At 33.3% G+C, this 21,043-nt stretch overlaps 4 protein-coding genes, 1 long non-coding RNA gene and 1 pseudogene across 7 annotated transcripts in view; 4 read left to right on the forward strand and 2 right to left on the reverse strand.

Annotated features, from left to right (window-relative positions):
• Positions 1-2,297: 2,297 nt before the first annotated feature.
• Positions 2,298-3,204, forward strand: LOC106294450. Its single transcript, XR_001260839.1, has 3 exons — positions 2,298-2,570; positions 2,661-2,885; positions 3,024-3,204. It is a non-coding gene; the product is annotated as an uncharacterized LOC106294450 (long non-coding RNA).
• Positions 3,205-6,119: 2,915 nt separating this feature from the next.
• Positions 6,120-7,819, forward strand: LOC106294449 (sm-like protein LSM7). Of its 3 annotated transcripts, XM_013730004.1 has the most exons (7): positions 6,120-6,191; positions 6,266-6,445; positions 6,534-6,586; positions 6,683-6,770; positions 6,870-6,941; positions 7,320-7,372; positions 7,514-7,819. In XM_013730004.1, the coding sequence occupies exons 3-7, from the start codon at positions 6,584-6,586 to the stop codon at positions 7,601-7,603; spliced, it is 306 nt and encodes a 101-aa protein (XP_013585458.1). In that variant the 5' UTR covers positions 6,120-6,191; positions 6,266-6,445; positions 6,534-6,583; the 3' UTR covers positions 7,604-7,819. The 3 variants fall into 3 exon arrangements, with proteins under 3 accessions (XP_013585458.1, XP_013585457.1, XP_013585459.1); XM_013730003.1 differs by having other exon boundaries at positions 6,144-6,445; XM_013730005.1 differs by having other exon boundaries at positions 6,147-6,445; positions 6,689-6,770.
• A 271-nt stretch (positions 7,820-8,090) lies between these two features.
• Positions 8,091-8,843, reverse strand: LOC106292182 (guanine nucleotide-binding protein subunit beta-like protein). The gene is made up of 3 exons (XM_013727800.1): positions 8,831-8,843; positions 8,553-8,720; positions 8,091-8,503 (listed from the first exon to the last, which is right to left on the reverse strand). The coding sequence occupies exons 1-3, from the start codon at positions 8,841-8,843 to the stop codon at positions 8,091-8,093; spliced, it is 594 nt and encodes a 197-aa protein (XP_013583254.1).
• Positions 8,844-10,682: 1,839 nt separating this feature from the next.
• Positions 10,683-11,539, forward strand: LOC106292183. The gene is made up of 2 exons (XM_013727801.1): positions 10,683-11,114; positions 11,258-11,539. Exons 1-2 carry the CDS (start codon positions 10,683-10,685, stop codon positions 11,537-11,539), a joined length of 714 nt encoding a protein of 237 aa, XP_013583255.1.
• A 7,598-nt stretch (positions 11,540-19,137) lies between these two features.
• Positions 19,138-20,063, forward strand: LOC106292184 (annotated as a pseudogene).
• Positions 20,064-20,576: 513 nt separating this feature from the next.
• LOC106293679 overlaps positions 20,577-21,043 on the reverse strand; it is a 14,897-nt gene continuing 14,430 nt past the window's right edge. Inside the window, exon 2 of the mRNA XM_013729344.1 lies at positions 20,577-20,701. Within this exon, the coding sequence (XP_013584798.1) occupies positions 20,648-20,701 (54 nt within the window). The 3' untranslated portion in view covers positions 20,577-20,647. The remainder of the gene's footprint in view (positions 20,702-21,043) is intronic.

Here is a 21,043-nt window from a genome sequence, read left to right on the forward strand (position 1 = left end):
AACCATTCGGAGATCTTGGTTGTTCATGAGGCCAGCCGCGAGTTGTTCAGAACAGGGGGAGTAATACGTGTTGTACTCTTTTTCCTTCACCATGGTTTTGTCTCGCTTGGTTTTCCGGGTAAGGTTTTAATGAGGCAACATCTAAAGCGTATTACAATCCCTATATGGTTATGGCATCCAAGGGGGAGTGTTATAAATCATATTGTGGATGTCCATAACCGGCCCGGTTCATAACCGGCCCAATGCTAGAGAGAGAAAGTCAACCGTGAAGAGAGAGAGAGAGAGAATCGGCATCTTGCATTTTCCTTATTAGATTATGATTTGTACTATTTCCATATTTGTATTTCCTTTCTTTAGTCTTTCCATTATTCTATGACGGTGTAATTTCCTATATATAAAGAGCTCCTTATGTTTATGAATAATACATAAACATAGATTATATTCTCTTGTTTTACAACAATAACTACATTATAGTGTACTTATTATCTAAATATGTACCCAAACCACTATTTGGGTTATGAATGGTAAAAATGGGTTGAGCAATGCGGATAGAATTCATATTGCTGTATGGTTTAACTGTGATTTGTTTAAGAGAAAAGCATACTGCATACAAACTTCGGTTTATCTAAAATTAGCTAGCGGTTGAAAACAAAATATAAATGGTACATTATATCATGAATAGTGTAACTGCATGATACATATGATATATTTATATTTTAGAAACTAAAAATACGTGATATTAATATAATCTTGGATCCCATTAGGTTCTAATTCGGCTTCGGTTTTTCAGTTAATTCATGTTAAAAGTCAAAAACTTTGAGTTTTCAAGATTAAATATTGGATTTTTTTTATTTTTAATTAAAATTTTTGGATAATTTTTTATAATTTTACATCTTTTGGGATATAAAGTATTCTTCTAATTTTTTTTAGGTATTTTGATTTATAATATTATTTTAACGTTATTTGATTATTTAAAAAAAAACTAAACATAGTTAATATTTATAAGTATATAAATTGAAATATAAAAATTTGGTATCTATTTGGTCTCGGTTTCAGTTTAGTTTGGTTCTGGTTCTTTATTTCTAGATATTATTTACTCGGATAATTGGTAGGTTCCAAAAAATATATAAATAAACCATATTTAAAACATAAGGTTCCGACTGGTTTCAGTTTAAACATCAAAAGTTGAAAAGAAAAAATCTCAAGTTAAACCCAAAAAGTAAAAATTTCCAGGTAATTCTTTTTAATATATATAGAAACTGTATTTTAGATATATAGTTACTTAAGTTAAATATAATTAAAATGATCACATGATATTATGTAACTGAAATTGAAAAATTTGTATATGCTTTATGTGCGTTTAATGTTAAATTATTGATAAATAACATGTATAATAAACAATATAGTTGCCGATAAATATAATATATTTATATTTTACAAAAATAAAATAATTTTTATTAATATTTCCATGTATTTATATTATAGATTTGCATTGATTAAAATAATATTTAGAAAAATATTAAAAAATATCAATAAAAGGTGTATCCTGTGAATAGTATTTTATATATATATATTTATACAGCAGTATAATTAAGTAAAATATTTAATATGTGAAAGTATCATAAAAATCTAGTAAATAAATGTATATAATGTTTATTACTTAATACCAAGTTAATTAAAATATATTTTCATTGTAAGAGTATATTTGTTAAATATGCATATGTATTGAATATGATATTAAATTTAATGTGTTGTGTTTCTGAGGTTTATACATCCGATATATTTGTGTTATAATCGATAAACATAAGAAACAAAAAATTATAAAAAAAAAGAAATCTTTTGAATAGTCAAAGAAAACACACAATTTTGGTTTATTGTTTTTCCAAGTGCGTTTTCACTTCTAAACACTATGAATCTTATACCGCACTTATTATTCCATTTTTATTTTTTTTTCTTAATAAAAAATATGTATTTATTCTTTTCTTAATAAACAATATTTACACATTGAAAAGCAAGATGAATAGTAACAATCTTTTGATCCTGCATAGCGGGAACGTAAACCGCTTAAAACATTCAATACCTACGAATCTTAAACACCACTTATTATTCCATATTTATTGAACAATATTTATCCATTGAAAAGCAAGATGAGTGGTAACAGTCTTTTGATCATGCATAGCGGAAACGTAAACCGCTTAAAACATTCAATACCTTAGTATTTACACAACTTTCAGATTTTCCGTTATCCAACAAATATTTCTATGTACTGTTTAGAGGATAAGTGTTTTCATCTCTGTCTGTTATGTCTGTCTTGAAGAAAAGGTTTTATCTTTTTTGCTTTTGGTTAATAATCTTCTGTGTTTATAATTATAAGATAACAGAGATGGAAGCAATATTGTTACAGCATAATATAGCAATGCCAAGTCGACATATTCTGAAGATCTCAGGTGTTCGTTGTAGCTTTATCATTGATCTTTTGCGTGTTTATAATCAAATAGGTAGTTTACAACTGTTGGATTTCTGAGTGAATCGGTGGAGCGGAAGGACAAATTGTTGTGCAATTCAAACAGGTACTGCTTTTTTCATGATTCAACGTTTTTATAGACAAAGAGGCTTTTGAAGTTTCCTCTTAGTGGGATGTTGTTTTGTATTCGTTACAGATCTGGAACTGGTTCTACAACATGAGATATGCTCTAAGAGTAAGTACGAATAAAGCTCCCGGGAAGCTAAATGTGTCTTCCATGCCTGGTGGTGTGGATTTAACAAATCAGAGGGAAATGTGTTTCCCCCATTAGCTAGTCTTAAACTTACTCATATGACTGGAAATCATGACCCCGGCTCTTTCAGGTATATTAGGTGCCTGCCTGCCTGTACTTGCAATCAAGGTGATTAAGAAGCTTATTCATTTTAATAAGTTTTGTTCGATTTTTTTAATTCAAGTTTCTTATCCATAAGTCAAGTTCGGTATGGGGCATATTTGCACAGATGCCACTTTCGTAATTGTTTACTACTTATTCTCTTAGTTCCCGATGTCATGAGGAGTGGTTCAGACAACTCTTACTTGGAATTTGAAGCCAAATCTGCCAAGGATGGTTCATAGTGATTCCCTTACACTACTGGATCTTCAGTATTTTAGCTGACTTATGATACCAAATTGAAAACAAACCTAACAGGGGGTTACCTCTCACTCAGCGCGGATCAAAAATCTAGTGACGTCTTAAAAAGTTATCCCAGACGGATGATATCCAATAGTTTTGGAATGTATTTCCATAACTTACGTTTAAGGAAAACTTATATTTTAACAGTTTATTTTTTTTACTGTGGTTTTACTATATTTACATTTGAAAGCAATACAGATTAATATGGAATATGTTAGTCTGGCCCTATACATTTATAGACTAAACAATACTAATGATGCTATATATTAAAACTAGATGATAACCTGCGCGTATGCGCGGGGTGAGTTCATATAATAATATTTGTTAATTAAATGATTTTAACATTTTGAAACACTACAATATTTATTGATTGTAAAATAACGAATACAAATGTTGGTCTCTTAAATGTATTATCATTGTTGAAGAGTTAATGTATTGCAACTCATTTTAATTATTTTAAGACTTTATATGCACAAAATGAAATTAAGTTTTTCGGCTGACACAAATCACCAAAACCAAATAGGCAACATCGATTGTATAATGACGAAAGAGATTAGGTTTTCTGCTCTCGATTTGTTTACTTTTGACTCTCCATAAGTGATTTCATTTTTTACCTCTATAAAATTGTGTTTTCGTTCACTTCTCTGTTTCATTGATATGACTTTAGTTTCGTTTTTAACTTATTCTATGAATTCAGTGAATCACGTAAGTGTTAATTTAAAAAGATGGACATCTGTAAAAATTAGTTCTACTTCAGATACATATCTAAGAATCAAAATTTTGAAGAAAATCACCGACAAACTCTTTTAACAGGTTAGTGTTCAAATCTAATATATCAAGTTGTTATAGAATATAAGTGAAGACTCGAAATATAAATGTCTGTCTAGTAAATATTCACCAGTTCGGTCTAAAAATCATCTAATTATACAACAACAAAAAAAATTACTTATTTTATTAGCCTACGCTTTGGAGGTTTAGTTACTTAAGAATATACAGATAAAAATATATATAATACTTTACAATTCTAGTATATGTAAACTATGTATAAACTAATAACTGTTTTATTTATTAAATGATAAACCAGAAAACTTATAATAAATAGTACAAATCATTCATTTTTACAATTATAATAGCTAGATAAGGTATTAAAGAGAAACACAAATGCTCAAATATCTCATTCTTCGAACAAACTCAAAATGAGGTGATTAGAATTTTGTCATGATATTTCATTAAAAGATTTTTAGGAATAAAAATCAAGACTAAATTATTTATTTGAATGAAATAATATATATAATGCTTCCAATATTAAAAATCACTTTGATTTGAAAAAGTGTGTTTCTAAGATTGTCAGAATCAAATAAGATATTAGAAACTACCTATTTAAAAAATAATTTGTATACATAAAAGTATATACATAAGAGTAAACAAATAAATCAAAACCAATATATTTTGTTAATTTACAATCACGTTTTTGATAAATAAATCAAAAAAATCATTTTATTTACTTTATATAGTATAAATTAAACTTTAGTGATATTGACATACATATGTAGTATATTTTAATATAAATATTTATTATTGATACTTCCTACTCATATGATTTCTTAACTTTTGTATATTTACTGTAACAAATATTTAAACCGTTAATCACAAAACTTTTAATGTGTGATTTTTCAATACAAATTTCAAAATTAAAATATTAAGATCTCAATAACTTTTTCACTGCAAATTTTGAAATTAACATATTTATATACCTTTACATAGTATATAATTTATTTTAAATGATATTAATATATATAATATGAATATATATTAATGAGACTTCATATTCATACGATTTATTAGGGCTGAGCATTTTATCCGATACCCGAATCCGCATCTGAATCTGATCCAAAACTCCAAACCGAAATAGCAAAATACCCGAATGGTTATTAAATTCGGAGAGATTGGATATCCGAACCTAAACGGGTAATATCCGAACCCGGACAACTAATATCCAAACCCGAACGAATATCTGAAGATAACCAAACATAAATATACTTAACCCTATATTTCTAGTTTACTTCTCTTATTTTATTCAAAATAATTATATCAACGATATTTCATCTAAAATTTCAACAACAACTAAATTAGTGTATTTATATTTTAAAAGTTTTATCTCCAAACCTATTAATAGTTTAATCTTTTAAAAAATTGAAAACCATTTAAGTTAAATGTATATTTTAAATATAAAAAACTTAAACAGTGAATAATTTATTTACTTTTTCTTAAAACTTTAAATATCCAAATCCGACTCAAAATATTTGAACCCGAACATAAAATACCTGAACCCGATCCGAAGTATAGAAATACCCGAACGAGTTCTACACTTTTATATTGAAATATCCTATACGAATCCAAACGGGTATCTAAACGCTCACCCCTACGATATATGATCATTTTTATCTTGCTTGAACAAAAAAAAAGTTAAACTATTGATTACAAAAAATTCAATGTGGGACGTTTACCATTTTTAGTAATTTAAAGTCGTTTTTAAAAATTCAAAATATAACATATAAGGAAAAATCTAATTTTTTATTATATGCTTAATGTGATTGTTTAATTTCTTTTAATAATATAAAATTAAACAAAAATTGTTATCAAATATGTATTATTCATTATCATTAATTGTTATATATATGTTAATCATATTATGTAATTCTGTAGCTTTTATTTAAGGAAAAAAAAATTATTTTGTACACTATTAATTAATTTGATAGTTAGTTTAATAAAAAGCATAATATATGTTTATATAGACAAACTTATTTGTCTAAAAATTTTAAAAATCATTCTCGTGATGACACATGACTACGAAAATATGTTGTAATGCTTTCGGATTAATATATATGGGATATACTTGCGAATATTTTACTATAGAATTTTGCTCCCACTAAAAATCAAGCCCAGAGGCTAGATCCACCACAGCATATATTCCACTCAGATAAGAGCAAGGCCGACGGAAGTATTAGAGCAGCATTAACACAGTTTCTTATGGTGGGTTTTTAAAGTTTTTAGGATAAAAAAAAAAAGAAAATTATGTAATTCGATAAGGAATGTCTCCTAATTAGGGTCCAGAAGACACGTGTTGGTAAGATACTCTCGCTCTCGTCTTTCTTCCTCTCTCCCCACCCCACCGTCTCCGTACGAACTCTCACAACAGGTACTGCTCCAACTACCGTATTGAAATCACCGGCGAATTTTTCTGTGTCACTGTTTCGCTCCGATCTTCATAGATACTCGTCTCCCCGGTGAGTTTACTTCATCAAGCTAATTAGTTTTGTCTACATAGAGTATAAGCATACGATGACCCTGTTCTGAATCAATTTGATTTTCCAGATTTTTAGGTTTTATTTTGGGGGAATCTCTTTCGAGGGCTTTGCTCTAACATGGTAAGGTATCAGCCATTGATTTAAAATTTTCATTTTTATTATTATTTGAGTCAATTCATTCAGTCCGTGTTTGATTTCCTCTGTTTTTTTTTTAAGCTACAGTCGGGAAGAAAGGAGACAGTGTTGGATTTGGCTAAGTTTGTGGATAAGGGCGTTCAAGTTAAGCTGACTGGTGGTGGACAAGGTAAAGAAAGAACAGAGCTTTTTTTTTACATGATTCTTGCTTTGAGATTTTGATGCTTGCTTGTTTCATCATGTGTGTGTTTCTTTTTATTGTTTGCAGTCACTGGAACTCTTAAAGTCTACGATCAGTTGCTGAACCTTGTTCTAGATGGGGCGGTGGAGTCTGTTCGAGGTATATATCTTTCGTTAAATCATCGTTATGTGTATGAGAAGAGAGGGCCTTGTTCTTATCTCTTGCTATGATATAATTGGGACACTTCTATACTCTTATCTTTTCTATGTTGGGGCCAGAAGCTATGTTGTCTTGTTGTTGGTCTCCATGATTTATACAGTACTATCCTTGTTATGTGCTCGTATTTCATTTGCAGTTTGAAAGTCGTTTAAATCTTCATTAGATATGCTGGAAGTGAGGGGTTTTCATTTGTTTAATCCATGATGTAATATGAAAAGAGATAGTATATATCCATGTTGAAGCTAGAGTTTTGTTTGTCTTCTTGGTTTCTGTGATTCATATGGTAGTACTATAACATTTTGTCTAATGTTTGACCAGATCATGATGATCCATTGAAGACTAGTGATCAGACGAGAGTTCTTGGTCTAATTGTATGACTCACTTACCTTCTCTTTTCAATGTTTATTATGAGTAATTCTGTATAATGGGATTAAGAGCGCTGTTACTTGTCATGATGTTCTGTAGTTAAAACCCGTTGATTCTAAACTACTAAGTCTTGTGTATGGTTTCAGGTTTGTCGTGGAACTGCGGTGATGCTCGTCTCACCAACTGATGGAACTGAAGAAATTGCTAACCCGTTCGTTCAACCAGAAGCTGTCTAAGAGCAACATTATTGCTAGGACAAATTTTAGAGTTCTTAAGTTTTTTTATTATTATTTTGAAGTTAAGAGACAATGTTAAGAGACATTAGTAAAAGTGCAGATTATTGTTGGGATTTTATGTTGTCTCTTAGTAATATCAAAAATTGCAGCAAGATAGAATCTATATCAGATCAATAGACTGATACACATGATTCACTTTCACATATTGATAAAACACTAGCCAACAATATACTGCAATCGTTTATTTGCATTTCAATAGATTAATCCATACTGATATAAAACCACAATCATAACCGTTGGATGCATCGTTTATTTGCATTTCAATAGATCAATCCATAAGAACCATTTCTAAAAACACTGCTATATTTGCTGTAAAGATCTAGATTTGATATACAAGTATAAACACTATCCTCTAGCATCAGTTCCCTAAACTACGTAAATATCCATCCATACAAAAGCATCAAATTTGTAATCAAACACAAAAGCATCAAACTTGTACCTTTCTTTCGGTGGCAGCAGTACCACTTCCATCAGACTTCTCAGCCTCAGCCTTAAGATCAACCTTCAAGTCCTCAACAACATTCTTGCTCTCAAGATCCCAAATCTTAATCCCCTGCTCAATCGCAGCACAAAGCCAGTACCTATTCGGGCTAAAGCAAAGAGCATGAATCACAGAGTTGGCCTCAAGAGAGTAAAGCTTCTTCCCCTCAGCCAAATCCCACAGCAAAACAACACCGTCTTTGCCTCCACTAGCACACAAAGAATCATCAGGCGACACAGCCACAGTACTAGCATACCCAGTGTGACCAGCAAGAGTCGACCTCAGCTTACAGTTCGACAAGTTCCAAACTTTCACGGTCTTATCCCACGACGCCGACACTCCCCCAGAGTGTTCCAGAGCTTGATCGTGCGGTCACGGGAGGCCGAGATGATCTGACGGTTGTCGAACGAGAAGGCCACGGAGAGGACGTCTTTGGTGTGTCCGACGAATCGGCGAGTCGAGACGCCTGCGGCGAGATCCCAGAGGCGAAGCTCGCCGTCCCAGCTTCCGGAAAGCGCGAATTAGCCGTCGGAGGAGAGGACGACGTCTTCGACGAAGTGGGAGTGACCGGTGAACCTATCGCATGATGCCAAGTGCCCCTTAAGGACGTCTTCGAAAACTTCTTAATTAACACACGTCTCTATTGTTTTTCCCTAATTTTGATTTATTTTTTGGGTCATTATTACTGAGACACGGCATTAAGAAAGCCGATAATGTTGGTCCAAAGAGTTTCTTCCAAAAGATTACGTCTCTCTCTCTTAGTTTAACTTTGGGGTTTAGTGAGCACTTTTTTTTAAGAACCCTTGATTAAGAAACTATCATTGGAGTACAAAATTAAAGAGTCTCTTAACTAAAGTTCTTTTCAACATTTAATTACTAAAATAATCATTAAAAAACTCTAATGAGGTTAATCATGCTCTTAGGCTAGGTTCCTAAAGCAAAAACAAAAATTAAAATTATGATAGAGAAATCAAAAACGTAACTTTCAGTTCTATGAACTTCTAAGAGACCCATGTATTAATGTTTTGCCATTTGTCAACGTATAAATGGTTTGATTTTTTTAAAGAAAGTAAAATTTAATTACAAAAATGTATATGATTAAAGTATTATTATTACTAAGATAAAAATCTGTTTTTGAGAAATTAACAGTTGTGGTTGCCCTTAGACCATGTTTATCGTTGTTTCTTAGGGTGTTTCTTAATCATATTTAGCATTAAATAAAAAGGAGAAAACACTTTTAAAGTTAGCGACGTCCCTTAATTAAGACGCAGAAGAACCGGCTCCTGTTGGACACGCGTCAGAGCGAGAGGCGTTTTGGGAGGAGAAAGCGAAAGGTCAAAAAAATCAGTTTCATTTTCGAAGCTTTCATCCGCTTTCTCTCTTCGACGGCGAAGAGGCAAAAACAGTTGTCTCCTTTCGCCGACGTAGGTAATCGATGAAAATCGATGGTTCTTCTCCTCGACGAACTGATTAAACTCCCCAGTGGTCTCCTCGATGAAGTGAAGCAATGAATCCGGTGGCGATCCTCGACAAAGTGGATAAAGGAAACTGGTTGCGGTCCTCGCTGAAGAAACGAATCAAAGCAAACCGAAGGTGTCTCAGCTCGACGATGAAGCTAATCGTCGGTTGCTCCTCCGTGGAATCGAAAGGTAAAGGTTTTAACTTTTAGGATTTTGCATGTCTCTGATTGTGGTGTTGTTGTTCGAATCCACTATGGTTTTGCATGTCTCTGATTTTGGTTATGTAAATGATTTGTGTTTGTGTTAAAGAGATGTCCTTTTAGAGCTTTGATATGTCCATTTTGGTTCTGTAAATGATCTTCTAGGTTCTGTAGACATATAAAGTTGAATCATGTAGGTGTTGTTGATGAAGAGCAATCAAGTGTACTGATCGTTTGAGCTATCATGTGTATTGATCGATCGTTTCCTTTAGTGGATTTGATTAATTTCGATTCAATGAACATCAAGTATATTACTTCCTGTTCTTATTGGTTTAGATGGGTTGGTGTTGTGATGTAGATTCTTGAGATTGAATACATGGTTTGATCAATTAATATATGAATCCGCTGATTGTTTTTGAAATGTTTCTGTGTTTTGTCTTATGGATGGAACATGGACTGAGCAAGTGGGAGCAAGCAAAAGGAGAAGAATAACAATGCAGAGAGGATGAATGCGCCTTCGAACAACAGAGGTAACAAATTTCTCATTGATCAGTTGAATTGAATCCGGTATTGGTTTAAGTTTGGTAATAAATGTTTTGTTAGTGATTGATTATGGTTAAGATAGGTAATAAATAGTAGTTGAAGTATTAAATTGAAGTTGATTTGGTAGGTTGTGATGGTTATGTTTAGATAGAAACTGAAGCTTTGTTTTGTCATGAATGTGTTATAGATATATGTCTTGTCTTTATGGTTGGTTGCTAATTTCTTCTCCTCTATTAAACACATCTCCTTCTCCTCTATCTTATCATCTCTTCAACCTTTCTCTTCTCTTTCTTCTACTCTTTGTGCTCGCCTTCTCTTATTTCTAATTTTGGGATATGGATTCCTATCCATATAATAGCCACAATTCTAATTTTGTTGACCTTCTAAATAGTCAGCAAGAAATTGTCTTCGGTTTAGGCCAAGAAAGTGGCGAAGTATCTTCATCACAAGTGCCTCTTTTTGGTGAAGCCTCTCATGGAGAACGGAAAGAACGAAGGACATGGACACCAACCGATGACGTAGTGCTCATCAGCTCGTGGTTAAACACGAGCAAAGACCCTGTGGTGGGGAATGAGCAGAAGTCTGGTGCATTTTGGAAGAGAATCGCCGCTTACTATGCTGCAAGTCCTAAGATGGCCGGTTCTGAACACAGGGAGCCAAGCCACTGTAAGCAGCGTTGGCACAAGATCAATGATCTTGCGGGCAAGTTTGGTGGTGCATATGAAGCTGCACAAAGAGAAAAAAGCAGCGGTCAGAATGAAAATGATGTACTGAAGCTTGCTCATGAATTTTTTTTCAACAACCACCACAAGAAATTCACCCTTGAGCATGCCTGGAAAGAGCTGAGAAATGATAAAAAATGGTGTGATCTTTCTTCTTCTAAAACGGAGAGAAGTTCTAAAAAAGAAAGTGTGACGAGGCTGCACAATCATCAACCTCTGAAGCTGATCACGCAACCACTCGTCCCCCGGGTGTTAATGCAGCAAAGGGGATTGGTAAGCAAAACACCAAGACAGAGGGGAAATCGGTTGCTGCGTTTGAGAGCATGTGGACCATGAAGAAGGAGGATATGGCTATGAAAGAGAGGCTGACCAAGATGAAGCTACTTGATAGTTTAATTGCTAAACCGGAACCGCTGGCTGACTATGAAGAAGAACTGAAGAAAAAGCTTATTACTGACTTGTTGTTATAAGCTTACGATGCTTTTAAGCTCACTCTCTTTGAACTCTCTATTTCTTAAGTTCATTGTCTTTGAACTCTCTGTTCTTAAGTTCTTCTTGTAGTTTAAGTTCTAGGCTTTGTACTCTCTGTTTCTCAAGTTGTTGTTGTGTAATTTCGTTTAAGATCAAGTCTTTGTTCCCTCTGACTTTTAAGTTGTTGTTATGGATGAAATAAACTGCTGTGTATGTTTTTACTATGTTAAGTTCAAGTCTTTGAACGCTCTGTTTATTAAGTTCAATGATTATATAAGTGCTTTGATCGAGTGGAGTTCAATGATTATATGTTGCTTATGTTTATTAAGCTCTGTCTTTACTTGCAGGGCAATAATGCTGTGATCGAGTGGAGAAGTGTGTTGTCTTCTCTAGTCACGGTCACCAATAAATCAAAGGCAAGCTGTTTCTGTCATCGAGTGGAGAAGTGTGTTGGCGCAATATGGTCACGGACAAGGCAAGCAGTTTGTGTCTTCACATCTTTTTGTATTATTGTGGACAGTAGAAAAAACACATGTTTATGTATTGTTGTGGTCATGTACTATTGTGTGGTTGCTTTTCTATATATGTGTTTGAATCCACAAAGTTTTAATTCATAAAGTCATTCACTCACTCTTCTCTACAACTCATTCTTCTCTACAACTCACAAAGACGTTCTTCTTCTCACAAACTTCATCAAACAAGTTCCTCCTCCTTCTCACAAAGTCATCACTCGTTCTTCTTCTCTCCTTCATCAAACAAGTTCCTCCTCCTCTCACAAAGTCACCATTCCTCCTTCTCACAAAGTCATCACTCGTTTTATTCAAAAAAAAATCAACACTTTTTTCTTCTCTCTTTCTCAAAAAGACATCACCCAAGTTCCAAATTTTCTTCACAAATAAACCAAAACACTTTTTCCTTGTTGATCACATATATGGCATCTTCTTCTTTTAACACTTTTGAGGGAGTAGATGATGAAATATTTGATCAATATTTTGATGATTATTTTGATCAACAATTTGATCAAACATTAGAGAATTTATCTATTGGTAATGAAGAAGACCAAAGGAAAAAAAGGAAAAAACGAATTCATATCGAAAGAAATCGTGAAGAAGGCGATGTACGTTTATGGAATGATTATTTCAGTGAAACTCCAACATATCCTCAAAATATATTCCGACGAAGATTTAGAATGAACAAGCCATTGTTCATGCGTATTGTCGATCGACTCTCCAACGAAGTTGAATTCTTTCGACAAAAGAAAGATGCTCTCGGAAGGCTTAGTCTCTCTCCACTTCAGAAGTGTACAACAGCCATTCGTGTCTTGGCCTATGGTACTGCGGCTGATGCTGTTGACAAATACCTCCGACTCGGTGCAACGACAACTCGGTCTTGTGTGGAACATTTTGTGGAAGGAATAATATATTTATTCGGCGATGAGTACCTAAGAAGACCGACACCGGCTGATCTTCAACATCTACTTCATATTGGTGAGCAACGTGGATTTCCGAGGATGATAGGAAGCATCGACTGTATGCATTGGGAGTGAAAGAATTGTCCCACCGCTTGGAAAGGTCAATATTCACGTGGTTCGGCAAAGCCCACAATCGTTTTAGAGGCGGTTGCTTCGTATGATTTATGGATATGGCACGCTTTTTATGGACCTCCAGGTACCTTAAATGATATCAATGTTCTTGATCGCTCACCTGTTTTTGATGACATAATAAAAGGTCATGCTCCGCAAGTCACTTACTATGTCCATGGAAGAGAGTATAATTTGGCTTACTATCTCACCGACGGTATTTATCCGAAATGGGTAACTTTTATCCAATCTATTACAATACCACAAGGGCCGAAAGCGGCTTTATTTGCTCAACATCAAGAAGCTGTCCGAAAAGATGTCGAGCGTGCTTTTGGAGACTTGCAAGCTCGCTTTGCCATTGTTAAAAATCCAACACTTTTTTGGGATAAAGCCAAAATTGGGAAGATAATGAAAGCATGCATCATACTCCATAATATGATAGTAGAAGACGAACGAGATGGATACACTCAGTATGATGTTTCAGAGTTCCATTAAGGAGAAGACACCGGAAGTTCACATGTCGATCTCGATTTTTCTACAGATATGCCGACAAATATCGCCAATATGATGGGTGTTCGAACTAGAATTCGTGATAGAATGAATCATCAGCAACTGAAAGATGATTTGGCTGAACATATATGGCGTAAATTTGGACGTGATGGAGACAACTACTGAGCTCGAATGTTTTTTTCAAATTATTCTTGATTATTGTATGAATCTTTTTTTTTATGTTTAAATTTTAAAATATATGTTTAAAATGTTATCTTTTGATAAATTTTATTTAATAAATAAGTTTTATCTTTTTTAAAAAAGTTTAATAATTTTTTTAAGAACTCCTAAATAAGAAACTTGCATTGGAACCCAAAAAAATGGTGTCTCTTATGATAGTCTTTTATATCACTTTTACTAATTAAAAATGTTTAAGAGCCCCAAAATGAGTATATGGGTTAATCATGCTCTTAGTTTCGTAGACTCCACAGTCACTTTTACACTCCAGTCTTCACGGAGCTGCTGCTTCTTGAATTTTTAGACTCGCCAAGATGATGCACTTTCGCTGTAAAATTTGCTCTAGATATTTTTCGAATATAATCCACTACCGAACATAACTATGGTTAAAGAATCTTTTTAACTTCATAAATTAATATGGCGGAGTTGCAAACACATACATAAATTTGACTCCAAGATGATTTTTGAAATCAACCTCACATCATCTTGTTATAGAAGATGTGGTCTAGTTTCGTAGAAAATGATGTGGACTACGAATTGTCCTATCGTTGAACTTCACCAAATGAGACGAATATGAAGTTCATGATCATTGTTGTTGGAACTTGATTTAACACAAAAATTCATTTAGTAAAATTCATTTGAGATGAGTTGATTTGACAAAATATATATAGAAAAAAAAATCATAAAACTATATTTGTTCTCTTGCAATAGATTGACAACAATATAAGCTTCTCTTTAAACTTATTTTCAGAAAGAAGATTCTCAATTTTATTAATCAAAATTGTTTAAAAGAAAACAAAACATACAGCTTTAGCTATGTCTAAATAAAAATTAATGAGGAAACCAAAAAAACAATAATGAACAACAAAAATGAGAGTTTGATTGTTTTTTTTTTTAATAATTGGGAAACTTGAGTTTCCTCTTTAATCTTTTGATGGATGCAGACACGCAGCCCCATACATATAAGTCCCTCTAAACACCGGACTTAAGCACCACGTCTTGAAGCAAAATCCACATCGATCTCTGAGAGAAAGAAGAAAAATGTGTTTGAAAACTAGTCAGTGTTTGTCCATATCTAATAAAAAAATATATTGTAAATGAAACTAAACCAAGTTTCAAATCCAATAGACTGGTTTGCATCATATATCTCATCTAATTGTCAAAACCAACTTTCTACTCTATAAAATTATTTTAACGATACCAAATTCCAAAGTCAATTGTCTAACAAAACTGAATTTTGTTGTGTTTGGTTTTAGAAGTCATTCAGTTTTGTTTGATCAATCCTTGTGCAGTCAAATGTATAATGTTAGATGGTATATAGTTAGATATATAAATTGAAAACATTTGATGATAAATGATTATAGTCAAATATAGTAAATTCAGAAGTAGTATAGAAATTAAACCGAAAATCGATAATGTTTAAGGAAAATAAATGATAGTTGAAGAGAAGAAAAAGAAAAGAGTTGTTATTTAGCTCTTATTCCACTTCAATACAAGGTTTAGTTAGGACTTTTCTTTACTTATGATTTTTCAATAATACACGGTTAAAAGCGCTAGCAACCAAAAACAGCTTTCAAACTGCTGACATCCAATATAAGCTCAGAACCGGTCTGGTACTTGACAGAGTACCAATCAACTGAATACAGTAAACAAACCATAACATAACCCATCTCAACCCAAGAAGAACACACTCACTCAGACACTACTCTCAAATCAGCCACTGAAATCTTCAAAACTCTAGAAAATAATCGCTCTTTCCCCACAAAGACTTCACCTTTATCCAAACCCATGACCAGGATTTCATCACCAGAGTCATCTCCAACCTCCACGAACCCGATTTGATCGAGATGCCGGCGACGGTGAGAAATCGAGCCTGAGTTAGGTGAGCGACGCTGTGGAGAATCGGAGGAGATAGAGAGGGAGAGAGAGAGAGAGAAAATGCAAGTAATATTTCGGGAAACTTTAGTTTCCACCCCTTTTTTTTGAGTGTCAAATTAAGTAAGCAGTCATGATTTTGACATAATTAAATAATTAAATGTCAGGTTTTTTGCACTCAATCTGAGCGGTTATATCCTTTTCAGCAATAAGTTTTCAGTTTCATTGTCTAAAGTAAATGACGTGGTTGTTTTTTATGGCTTATTAACAATCACAGAACTGTACTGAAGGCGTGCATCAGATATATTTAACACATATGATGAAAGAATATGCATCGACATTAGAGAATAATATTTTTCTGTGTAACAGAACATACGTACACGTAATGGATATTTGATGTTATTGAAATTGCTATTCCATATAGATAAATAGCAGTTCACGTATTACAGACCAAGATAAGTAATCAATGCTTCTCAATTGATAACCTCTAGAAACATGGTTATAACAGAGTAATCCATTGTATTTTATATAGAGATGAACTTTTTATATTTCAAACATTACAATGATGAAGAACGATAGCACATTCGGTACAGATCATGCAATTTCATGTCTATTAGAATAGTTTGTCAATCGATTCCATCTCAAATAGAATAGCTTGAACATATAATTTTTCATATTCTATTTCAAATAGATTATGCATAAAAGATGTCACACAGACAAGTTGTATTGACTAAACCCTAAACCCTAAACCCAAATATAATCTCTAAACCCAAATAGAATGGAACAAAATAAATAACACAATACATATTGGAAAAATTATAAAATGTATATAATTGCATGGAAAGAAGTTAATGATGACCCTAACCATACCATCTCACCTTTTAAATACTAAATCCTAAGCTCTAATCACTAAACCCTAACCCAAATATGAACCCTAAACCCACATATCAAAATCAAAAAAAATACATAATATTTTACAGATTCAAAAACATGTAGCCATAGTGAGAACTTAAGAAAATTACAAACTATATTTATAAACAAAATATATCACTTTTTAGTAACCGTCAAATAGAATAGAACATGATAAAATAGTATAGTAACAAAATATATCATATTACAAAATATGAAAATAAATATTGTTTTACATTTCTATTCCATATGCAAAAATAAATACATTGGTTTCGATTGTAGAGATAGAGGTGATCGCCACTGCACAAGTCTTATCTCTCACCATAAGAGTCTTTGAAACTCTACAATTCTTCGCCATCAACATAGAAAATTTCATCAACAATCTCACAATTACTATACTATACGGACAAACATCTGTACTATTTCATTTATATACAATACCTTCTATACCCTAATTTTGAGAGGAGCCCCAAATTGAAAGAAAATAAGCAGGGACGAGAAGACGGTGAAGAGAATCAATGGAAAACAAGGAGAACTTACGGGAGTTTCAGAGATTTGAGAAGAATCGAGTTGGAGAAATTCGGTAAAAAAGGTGTGCTACTAACCGCCGCTTAAACCCTAACGGAGACCCCTAACGCAGAAAAGGAGATGACAATGGAGGACAAAGGAGTTGGAAACTCTGTCGATTACATGCAGAGTCGAGGCTTGGAGGAATTCAGTGTCGGAGATCTTTCGACTGCTACAAATTTACCACATAAGTTAACAGAGAAAGATGTGAACGACTGTGAGACACAAATTATTTTTGTAGGGATTTTCTTTAAAATATTTATTTAATTATAGCAGCAGGTTGGGCCGGTGATGTTTCAGGGGTATTGGTGTATTAATATGTAATTGTAACAGTGTGTATAGAAACATTAGGTTAAATAGCTACTTTGTGAATTACCGTTTTTTTTCATGGTTATACGATCCTATTTTCTTTTTTTTTTTACCTTTTCAAAATTGTCTAAAACCCACAACAACAAAAAAAAAAAAGTCAAGAGTCTCGAAACAAAAAAAAACCTAAAGGGAAACACGATCACTCAAATTTCAAGTCTCAGCTTCTTGTTTGCTGGTTCACCAGTTTTCTTCTTAACCTGTTTGTATTAATTTAAAAAAAAAACATAAGTCATTTTAACTTTAATTTAAAAAACTAAAATAAATAAATTCTACGATTACTACCTTCAATTGTTTCTCTGAAGTTTAGCCACTAGAGCCTTCATTAATCCTCGCCGGCATCAAATCCCCAAGATTCATCTGCCAAAAACGATTATAATCATTGTATTTTATAAAATAAAAAAGTTACAAAAGCCAAATCATTACCAGCAGGAACTCGTATCTAGATTTGCAGCTGCTGAAGGGACGGTTCATGATATTGGCGACTGTTGTCCACTGGACATTTCTTCCAAAACTGTCTACTAACTCTCTGAGTCGTGCATCTTCTTTATTTGTCCAAAACTAGTATTAAACAACATTTATTTAGAATCCAACATAATAAAAGAAAGAGTAACCAACCCTAAGTTACCTAATTAACCTAATCCAAAATCAACACTACTATTACCTTCATTTGTTTCTTTGAACCACTTTTCCCACTAGAGATTATTGAACCTTCATTTGATTGTCTTTTTTTAATAAATGGGAAACTTGAGTTTCCTCTTTTTAATCTATTGATGGATGCTCACACGCAGTCTCATACATATAATACCTCTAAACATTCGATTTCAGCTTTGCATCTTAGTGAAAACTCCATATCAATCTCTGAGAAGAAGAATAATTTTTTTTTCGAAAACTAGTCCATATTGGTCCATATCTAACAAAAAATAATGTTATAAATGAAACTAAACCAATTTCAAATCCAATAGACTGGTTTGCATCATATATCTCATCTAATCGTCAAAACCAACTTTATACTCTAGAAAATTACTTTAACGATACCAAATTCAAAAATCAATTGTCTAACAAATCTGAATTTTGGTGTGTTTGGTTTTAGAAGTCATTCAGTTTTGTTTGGCCAATCCTTGTGCAGTCAAATGTATCATGTTACATGATATATAGTTAGATATATAAATTTAAAAAATTTGATGATAAATGATTGTAGTTTAAATATAGTAAATTCTGAAGTAGTATAGAAATTAAAACGAGAATCGATAATGTTTAAGAAAAAGAAATGATAGTTGAAGAGAAGAAAAATAAAAGAGTTGTTATTTAGCTATCATTCCACTTCAGTACAAGGTTTAATTAGGATTTTTCTTTACTTACGATTTTTCAATTTTTTCAATAATACACAGTTAAAACATTTAAGATAATATGATCCTGAATCATGTAAAGAAACTCAATGATAGATTTCTAGTAACTGTTGTTTTTTTGTTTGTTGGAAAAGAAAAGAAAAAAAAAAGGAAATTGATGAGATTGCCTTATGAAAAAAAAATCGATGGGGTTACTATATAAATAGATTGCTAGTGGAAGAACATGATGGCGTTGATGGAGATTTATAATTTAATTGTCCCCATCAAACAAAGAGAAACCAAACAGATCCTCAATGATGTCGTCAAAGAAATCTTGATGAGGCTTCCTGTGAGATCGCTTGTGAGATTCCAAACTGTGTCAAAGCATTGGGGATCCCTGATTAAGTCAAGAGATTTTGGGGGCAAGACATATGGCTCATCAGAAAATCAAAGATCCTAAACTCATGTTTGTTTCTCGTAGTCTAGAACATCTCTGTTTTGAGCAAAGTGCCTTGGAGAAGACGTCTGCTTCTTTTGAAAATCTCCTCATTTTGAAAATTGAAGAGATTAAGGGTGTTATCAAGATATCCGAGTTCTGTGATGGCCTTCTCCGCTTCTACGGCTTGACAAAAGCACTGAGTGTGCTAAATATGGCGACAAAAACATTGTGGATTCCACTCCCCTTAGCAAAATTTCAGCGGCTTTATAAAAGACCATTCATACCCAGAGCTGGAGGTGTAGGTGGAGACAACTGAAGATGATGGTCCAAGTTCTATTTCAGTCCCATTCATATCAATTACTAGGTCCGCATTTGGGAAAAGCAGCGTCACATGACGATATAAGATAGTGTGGCTCTATAATACATATCCTGCTGCTGCTACCAACAACAAGAAGATGACCAGATACGAAGTTCTCGAAATGGAGATGGAGATTCATGACTACCAAACCTCTTAATCATCACCACATCTTGTCTAATCATAGGCACTGTATTGAAACATATCATCTACTGTCTTACTGAGATGAACAAGGATACCCATCAACACAAACCAAGGTCATATATTTATATTCATACAGAGATGTTTAAAGTCACAAGTCACCTCAACCCCACCTTTTGTTACCCCTGATAACTCTGGCGACAGTATTTGTTTATGCAATCTTCAACTCTTTGTATAATTCTGGTTACTATGGCAATGACATAGCTGTTCCTTATTTTCCAAGTTTATCATTTATTCATGCTACTTTTTAGCTCTTAATTTTCTCTAGATCCTTCAAAGATAATAGTTTCAGAAAAAGAGCTAGAAAGTTGCATGAATAAACTATTAATCAAAATAACCTTAGAAAACATTATTTTGAATATAAGTAAAAAGATCATAACTAATTTTCAAATTTATTATGGTCTCAGAATTCCAATAAGGAAAAAACAAAATTATTTTCTTGAAGAAAAATAGAAAATAATGCAATAACTTATTTTTTCATGATATTGCATTTGCACCAAAATGAAGACTTATTTCTTATGGAAACAATGTGGGACGGTTAAAGATTGTGAAACTCCATAAAATCATCAAAGCCAGGATAGGAAGAAGAAGACAAAGAGTTCCTCGTATGCATGACACTAGAAAATGTCAAGAAGGACGTTCTGTTTATCTCTGTCGCCGCATACATGGTATGAGGCAATGGTGGGTGGCAAAGGGACATCTACTGCTGAATAGTATAAACGAATTGGATTGTCCATGTTCTCCCACGTTTTCATCAGTTGATCAATTTGGTAATTGTGACGCTGCGGCCTGAATCTTCCTCGAAGTGGGACATTCCTGTGAGTTTTTGAACAAGAGCCATGAAATCTTTAGGATTAGTGTGTATAGTTTGTTGGAACAATAAAACCAATGGACCTTATTAAAATGTGAATAACAAATGATATGGATCTGAGTCCATCAGAAATGTTAAATAAATGAAATGGTGAAGTGGGGAAAGTCCCACATCGGCCAGGAGAACAAAGTTTGAGCTGTTTATATATGATCTCATGATATCATGGGTTAAACAGCTTGAGAGAGGAGAGGGCTCCCCACGCGCGCGCCTCCGCCGCCGTCCGGCCGGCTCGGCTGGGCGTGGGCTTGGGCTTGGGCTTGGGTGGAGGGCCTCTGGCCCGATAAGAA

Source organism: Brassica oleracea, chromosome C5, assembly GCF_000695525.1.
Source record: "Brassica oleracea var. oleracea cultivar TO1000 chromosome C5, BOL, whole genome shotgun sequence".
Taxonomy (NCBI): Eukaryota; Viridiplantae; Streptophyta; class Magnoliopsida; order Brassicales; family Brassicaceae; genus Brassica; species Brassica oleracea.